Below are 7,843 nucleotides of genomic sequence, written 5' to 3'. Positions count from 1 at the left end.
ATAAAATAGAAATGTTAAGATTATAAGATTAACTGATATTACGATTACATTAGGATTAAAACGGATTTTCAGGGTTAAATTTACTGTCATTTGTGGCTGTGAATATGTTACTTAATGGTCTCAAATGAACCCCGACAGCTGGCATATTCATCTTTTCGCACAAAAGCGGATCGGCAGGGAGCAGAATGTCTGTGATGTGAAATTTCTTCTCTCTGATTTCATAAGCTTGTATTATACTACATGCACTCAGCTGCTATCAGCCTTTTTTATCTACATTCGTCTTTAGAGATCACTCCATTTCACTCTACTTAGGTGTACGAAGATGTCCAAAGATGTGTGTGTGTGTGTGAGTGCCATCACATGCAGATTAAAGTAGTCATTAGTCTCCTAAGGGATAATTGGTGTGTAGCAGGAATCTTTGGTCCAAAGCAAAACGTTTCCCCACAAAAGGGACCACATCATTACACCACGCTTGTTAGAGGAGAGCATTGGACTGCCACTTTGGTGTCGGGCCCCTGCCTAAGCTCACGCACATTCATCTTCACTCATTTGCCATCCATAATTATCCTGTGTGGATTTAACAGCGAATTGTTTCTGCAGAGCGGGAATACGAGGGACTTCTTTGGCTCTGTTCCCCATTAAGGTGCTTCTCCTCTCCTGGAGATTAGGCAGCTCAAATGAAAGGCCTCTCTTCTCAGAGCGTGACCCTGAGGTGGCTGTTGGGTGTGTATCGGTATCATAAATGGGGTGGGCCTCCCTGTAAGAGCAGCGCTCATTAGCGTTTATGTACGCCCGAGTACAGGATATGGGGCATAATGTATGATAATATATGCGCTTGTCGTTTCCTGTTGCATTTTGATGAGGAACGCCCAGCTGAAATGACCAGCATATGTTGTGTTTTGGATGCTGGCGCAGGGTTGCCAGGTCTGAAAAACAAGGCCAGCCCAATTGCGATTCAAAACTAGTCCAATCACATTTTTTTCCATGCTTTTCCCCTCCATCGAAATAAGATGACCAATACTTGCTTGGTCAACTAGCGAGACGAGAAAGGTCAGGTCAGTTTTGATGTGGTATGATGGGTCAGCAAAAGGGACCAACAAAAATTTCAATTTAATGATTCAAAAATATAATGTGGTTTAACCATCAAATAAATTTTAATAACATATCTACTTTACACCTTAAATACATATGAGTGTACACATCTAAATTATTTTTAAGGTTTTATTAATTCATAAATATTAATTTCAAACCATATGACATTTTGCAACCTGAACTATACCTTGTTAAATTATCTGATATTTTTAAAGACTTTTAAAGTGGTTAAAGTGGTCCTTTCTATATCATTTCCTGTTGTATGTTTTTTCCTCCCTGCATGTTTCTGTCGTTAGTCGTACCTTTGACTTTAGCAAAACTGCTTCTTTGCTTTTTTTTTGATGTGGTATGATGGGTCAGCAAAAGGGACCAACAAAAATTTCAATTTAATGATTCAAAAATATAATGTGGTTTAACCATCAAATAAATTTTAATAACATATCTACTTTACACCTTAAATACATATGAGTGTACACATCTAAATTATTTTTAAGGTTTTATTAATTCATAAATATTAATTTCAAACCATATGACATTTTGCAACCTGAACTATACCTTGTTAAATTATCTGATATTTTTAAAGACTTTTAAAGTTGTTAAAGTGGTCCTTTCTATATCATTTCCTGTTGAATGTTTTTTCCTCCCTGCATGTTTCTGTCGTTAGTCGTACCTTTGACTTTAACAAAACTGCTTCTTTGCTTTTTTTTTCTTCTAATCAATAATAATAAAAGATTATGCCTAATAACTAAATAATAAGATTTTATTTTTGGGAATGTCATCCTTTTAGTGGCTTAAGCGGCTTTTTTCTTCGTTATGATATAAGAACAGTTACATAACCCTGACATTTTTGACTTCATGCCCACAACAATTAATAAATGAAAAGGAATTTCAATTCAGAAATTATTAATGTCAAGTGGTGGATTCATGTCATTGTCAATTGCCTTTTTGATGCATTTTTGAGAAAATGAATAGATTTAGACCAAAAAAAAAAGACAAGTGTTATGTCATCGGCCTGAATAACGAAGCTGTATTCGTTAGACAAAACCAACACAAACTTCTGATATAACATTGAGCAGGATGGGATTTCACACTGGCTTCACAGAAAAAGTAAAGGTTCCTTGCAAACATGATTGTAAATGCAAACATTGCATTCCTATAGACCTGTTTAAACCTGGAACAGAAATTAATCTAGTTTGTCCGGGTTTTACAAACCATGTGATTTGAAATTGTTTATGAGAGCTTATGACAAGCATCGTTTCATTTTGATTTCATGTTGATTTTAAAGAGATATGGTACATTGGTATTTTCTTTGAACTCCAAAGTGAACACCAAAGTGATTCGAACGCCGTTCCAAACCTGCGTCTTACTCATCTGTTTGTCCATGCAATGCAAGTCAATGGGGTCCAATGTTATGTGAACCCCAAAATTCTTCAGAATATTTTCTTTTATGTTCCACGAAAGAAAGAAAGTCATTTAGCTCATAAGTTCAGAGCTTTTGACCGCTCTTTCAGCCCATGCTAACTCTATGCCTTCTGACTGTATTACTTTTTTTTTTTTTTCTCTGTCTCAAGCCGGCTGTCCTGATTCGCTCATTAAAGAGGTTCATCATTTCCGAGTCCTGGGAGATGAGCAGGTAGGTTTGGACTCTGAGATCCACAGGTCACACTTACACACATCCATACACACACCTTCTAAGCAACCTTCCCTGTCCTGATCACGGCTCATGAGAAATCCAAGTTCATCCTGATTGTCAGATCGTCACATGCGAGAGGCTCTTAATTGGCCCGTCTGCTGTTCCCCCGTGCTATTCACTAAACCCTTCGCTCGCAACGAAACCTCAGCTCCGTACCAGCACACCAGCCATCCTTGCAGTGAGGAAAGGGATCCTCTCAACACGTTTCCTCATTCTTCCTACCGTCTTCACCACGTTTTTGGAGCTGTTATCCAACACTTTTGCAAAGCACCATTAGGGATGTTTCTGTCATTATGCTTCCGAACATGTTGTGGCAAGTGGCCTCTCCTGACATCTGTGTGCATCTTCTTCATCTCACTCTCTCTTGTCCTGTTGGGATTGAACCAGTCCTGTGACAGGGTCAGAACTCCCCTCAAACATGAACAACTGTTCCCCTTAAAACCAAAACTCAGCTGGAACCAATCTAACGCTGAACAATTCAAAGAAAGCATGAGCAGCTCTGCAATACTAAAAATGCTGGACGACTTTATGTCCACAGATTTCACTCCAGATACTAATGGGATAAACTCAGCAACATCCAATCTTAATTGTATATTTCAAACTTTGGCCACTATATCTAACATTAAACAACAGAACAAACATAGAATAAACAAACAAAAAATAAAAAAGAATATGTGGTTTGATAAGGGATGCAATTGTCTCAGAAAAGACCTTCGACGGCTTGCTAACAAAAAGCATAAAGAACCGGCCAATCAGACGCTACGGCTCGCCTACTCCAACTGTTTGAAAAATTATAAAAAGCTCATTTGCAACAAAAGAGATCAGTATTATGAAGCTAAAATTGATGAAATCGATGAATCAGTAGACCAAAACAATTTCTGGAATCTCTTTAAAAAATTTGAAAGTCTGTCTGCAAAACTCGATTCTGATTAGCTGGCAGGTATGCAATAAAACCATTTAATGCACAGGTAGTTCCAAGTCAGTTTAATCACCATTCTATATTAATGTGCTGCTTTCAATGACGTACACACATCACCCGCACAGAGTGAGAGAGAGAAATGAATTAATATGCCTGCAGTATGCAGACGACCTGGTTCTGCTGTCTCACACAGCTGAGTGTCTCCAGCACAGCCTGGCCCTGCTGGAACAGTACTGTGAGGAATGGGCACTGACGGTCAACCTGGACAAAACCAGGGTCATGGTGTTCCAGAAGAAGGCCAGGTCTCAGAGAAGCAGATACCAGTTCAGTTACAGAGGAGAAGTCCTAGAGCACAGCTCCAGCTACACTTACCTGGGCATTGAGATCTCAGCATCAGGGGGCTTCAGTCTGGCTGTGAAGGCCTTGATTGAGAGGGCCCAGTGGGCTTTTTATGCCATAAAATCACGGTTTGGCCAATTAAAATGACCAATTAAAACGTGGATCAAATTATATCACGCAATTATTAAACCAATTCTACTGTACGGGAGTGAAATTTGGGGACCAGTATTAAAGTTTGAAAATTGGGATAAAAGTTTAATAGAAAGAACACAATTGGAATTTGCAAAAAACATTCTAAGGGTAAACAGAGGCACTTCTAGCAATGCCTGCAGGGCTGAACTGGGCTATACCCCTTACACATTGAAATACAAAAAAACTGTTCAAATCTGTCACTGAATCTATTCGATATAAAGCCCTCCTTGCCAATGAATCCCACACAGTGTCTCATCCTCTAAATATACTCGTGCTTCAACTAATGAAAGAAACTCAAGCTGAGTCTGACTCCAACCGCAACCCCAACATTCATAAAGACATTGACAAAAATCTAAAGTATAATTATGATGAAAAATTAACAAACTAATTTGACCTCCAAACCAAACTCCAGTGTTATTCGGCCCTAACTAGAACCACCAAATTGGCAAATTACTTATCAATCAAACAATTAAAAGAAAGACAAATCCTTTCAAAATATCGACTCAGCGACCACAACTTAGAAATAGAGAAAGGAAGACATAATAAATCTTGGATACTGAGAGAACAGTGACTATGCAAGCACTGTACCTTAAATCAAATAGAGGATGAGAAACACTTTCTTCTTGTCTGCCCCAAATGCAAGGCAAATATTCTTTTCACAATTTGAAGTATTGAATTGTTCTTTTTCTTCTCTGGACGACTCAGTGAAACTCCGCTATATACTCGGAGAGGATGAGATGGCAGTCAAACTAGCTGCAAAATATGTATACACCTTACACACCATACAAAATTCATTTGCTTTATTTGACATTCTTCATTGTAATTATTAATTAATATTAGAAATACTGTCTGCTGTTGTTATTTTTTATTTAATTGTATTTATTCATTTGTTTTCTCTTATTTATTACTCATTTTTTGTCTAATTTTTTACTTTGATGGTGTAATCATATTCTGTATTGTACACATCTAAAATGCTTTGGCAATACTGTAACACAAATGTCATACCAATAAAGCACCTTGAACTTGAACTTGAACTAATTTCAGGGATTGTAAAATATTTCTTGTGTCTTAGGGCAAATGCTGATTGACAGATGATTAGTTACCTAAGGCCTCTAAATGATCAAGGAACATAAGAACAACTTTTATATTGTTAGTAAAATTTCAAGATTAACCCTTACTTGACTGAAGCAACTTAGGTTTACTTGATTATCCATACATATATATATATATATATTTTTTTTTTAGAAAAATCATGTTAAAATGTGAGTATCAAAAATTATATATCAGGCTTTTGAGGAATGTTTATTTGTTCATCTTTCAATCATCATTGTATTGCATATGTTTTGCCCCACAACAAAAAACTAGAGCTTTGATCATAAATGAAGCATTTAGAAAACATGTAAATATCATCTTACTGTGACATATTATTGGGAGACATGCATTTTATGAAAGTCGAAAATTTCATCTTCCTTTTTGGCCATGTAAATACCAGCAACTGCCCCAAATTTCATATTTTTGCTCAGTTTGGGACTCTGAATGAAACTGAGATGTTTTTTTGTTTTTTTTTCCTCCAATATGAACTCCATATTCTCCTATATCATACTATATGAGTCATAAAAGCCTGCTGTATGAAATTGATACTCGACAAAATACACATATGCAAACTTCTTTTCAATAAACTGTTATTATTTTTTTTAATTCATTCAAATAATAATAATGTTTTATCAGATTATTATTTCATATGTAATATTAAATGGGTTTAATTACTTATTTTATTGGAAAGTGTATAATCTTTCTTCTGTGGATCATAAAAGAAGATATTTTGGGAAATGTCTTTTGTCCATGCAATGGAAGTCAAAGGGCTTTCTTCAAAATATCTTCTTTGATTTAGTTTGGAATGACATGAAGATGAATAATTTTTGGGTCAGCTATCCCTTGTTACCATTACTAGGCTGTTTTTTAGTCTCAGTCCATCTCTGTTTTCCAGTATGAGCGCTACCAGCGATACGCGGCGGAGGAGTGTGTTCTTCAGATGGGAGGAGTTCTGTGTCCCGCTCCAGGATGTGGTGCTGGGCTGCTTCCTGTGGATGATGGCAGGAGAGTCCGCTGTGAGTTGGGGAATGGACTCGGCTGTGGGGTACGACCTTATCCACTCACCTCACAACAGCTATTGCAATAATATGCAGAGATTTCAAACATGTTTGTTTGTGTATCCCCACCAGCCCAAAAAGTCATTATTTCTGTTATTATTCCATTCTATGCCAGTAGTGGGGAAGAAATTCCACACTTCACATTTAATATGTGTTGGGTTGTCCGTAATTAAGAATTATGAGCTATATAAAACAATAAGAGTTTTACAACAGCCTGACATGACAAACATCTGCAGCATGTGTTTTTCTTCCCTGCTCTCTATCGCTTGCATATTCCACTCGTCCAATCACGGCACGATTAAGATGTAATTACCACACAATTTGCATGATGTTTTCTAATTAGCCAGTCGATTAAAGATTAGGGTGTAGTTCAGCTGCCATTAGCGCTGACTGATTGCATGTTTGCAAACACAAACATCATCATTCCAGTGGGACGAAACCCCAAATCTGTGCTTCTGTCTGTCTCTGTCAAAGGTGCAGCCTGCATCACAGAGTGCTGCCTGAAAGCCTTTTGTTGTCATGGACTGTGGTTTTGAGCTGTAGATGGGCATTAGACCTAGATGTATTTGCCAGAGAATTAGTTTGATTAATTATATTGGTATTGTGTGTTTCACACAAAGCAGGGTTTTGGGACACAGGGATACAATTTTGGTATTTCAAACAAAATGAAACACAAAAAAAGCACCTTCTCACTCATATATTTTAGCAAAACAACAAACTGAAGTACTTTTTTTTTCAGGCTTTTAAGCCTTTCAAAATAAAATAAAATATAAAAATAAACAAAACTACACTTTATATACAAATACCTATGAATGCTAATGAGATCCCATGTAACTACGTTGGTAGTTTAAGCTACTGTCATGGACAGTGGTTTTGAGCAAAACAAAACAGGCTGCTGTGGTGTTTTTTTTTTTCCTAATATGTTTTGCAAAATACTTTTTATGACTTTCAAAATGTTCAAAATAAAATAAAAATAAATTTGGTAACAAGGTTTAAAAAAAAAAAATAAATAAATAAATAAACAATACAAATGTAAAAAAAAAATAAACAAAACAACATGTGGTGGGCAGACAATATTTTGTATTTTTGTCTGATACATTTTTCAAAATAAAATAAATTTGGTAACAGGATTTCAAAACAAAACATGGTGGCCAAACTGTATTTTATAAAAAATTAAATAAAACAAAAAATGTTTTAAGGTAAACTCACTATTTAACATGTAAAATAATTTTACTTATTTTTCTAGGATTTTGTATTTTTATTTTTTTCCCCCTTGAAATCAGGAAAACACTGATAATTGCACATTTGCATTGATTGATTTATTATTATTATTATTACTATTATTATTATTATGATACACTTTTGCAAAATACTTTTTAAGACTTTCAAAATAAAATACATTTGATAATAGGATTTCAAAACAAACCATGGTGGCCAAACTCTCTCTCTCTCTCTCTC

The 7,843-nt window shown here is 36.0% G+C and overlaps 1 protein-coding gene across 2 annotated transcripts in view; it reads left to right on the top strand.

Moving 5' to 3' along the window:
* Positions 1-7,843, top strand: part of LOC107696378 (E3 ubiquitin-protein ligase parkin-like) — a 145,357-nt gene that overhangs the window by 118,956 nt on the left and 18,558 nt on the right. For both annotated transcript variants that reach the window (XR_001635085.1, XM_016496678.1), the window contains exons 8-9: positions 2,664-2,725; positions 6,223-6,372. Coding sequence is in view for 1 of the 2 variants with exons in the window: in XM_016496678.1 (XP_016352164.1) it covers positions 2,664-2,725; positions 6,223-6,372 (212 nt within the window). In the remaining variant the exon portion in view is untranslated. The remainder of the gene's footprint in view (positions 1-2,663; positions 2,726-6,222; positions 6,373-7,843) is intronic.

The sequence above is a fragment of the Sinocyclocheilus anshuiensis genome, unplaced genomic scaffold, assembly GCF_001515605.1.
Source record: "Sinocyclocheilus anshuiensis isolate Anshui unplaced genomic scaffold, SAMN03320099.WGS_v1.1 scaffold963, whole genome shotgun sequence".
In the NCBI taxonomy this organism is placed as follows: Eukaryota; Metazoa; Chordata; class Actinopteri; order Cypriniformes; family Cyprinidae; genus Sinocyclocheilus; species Sinocyclocheilus anshuiensis.
This window is presented reverse-complemented; position numbering and strand designations above follow the sequence as displayed.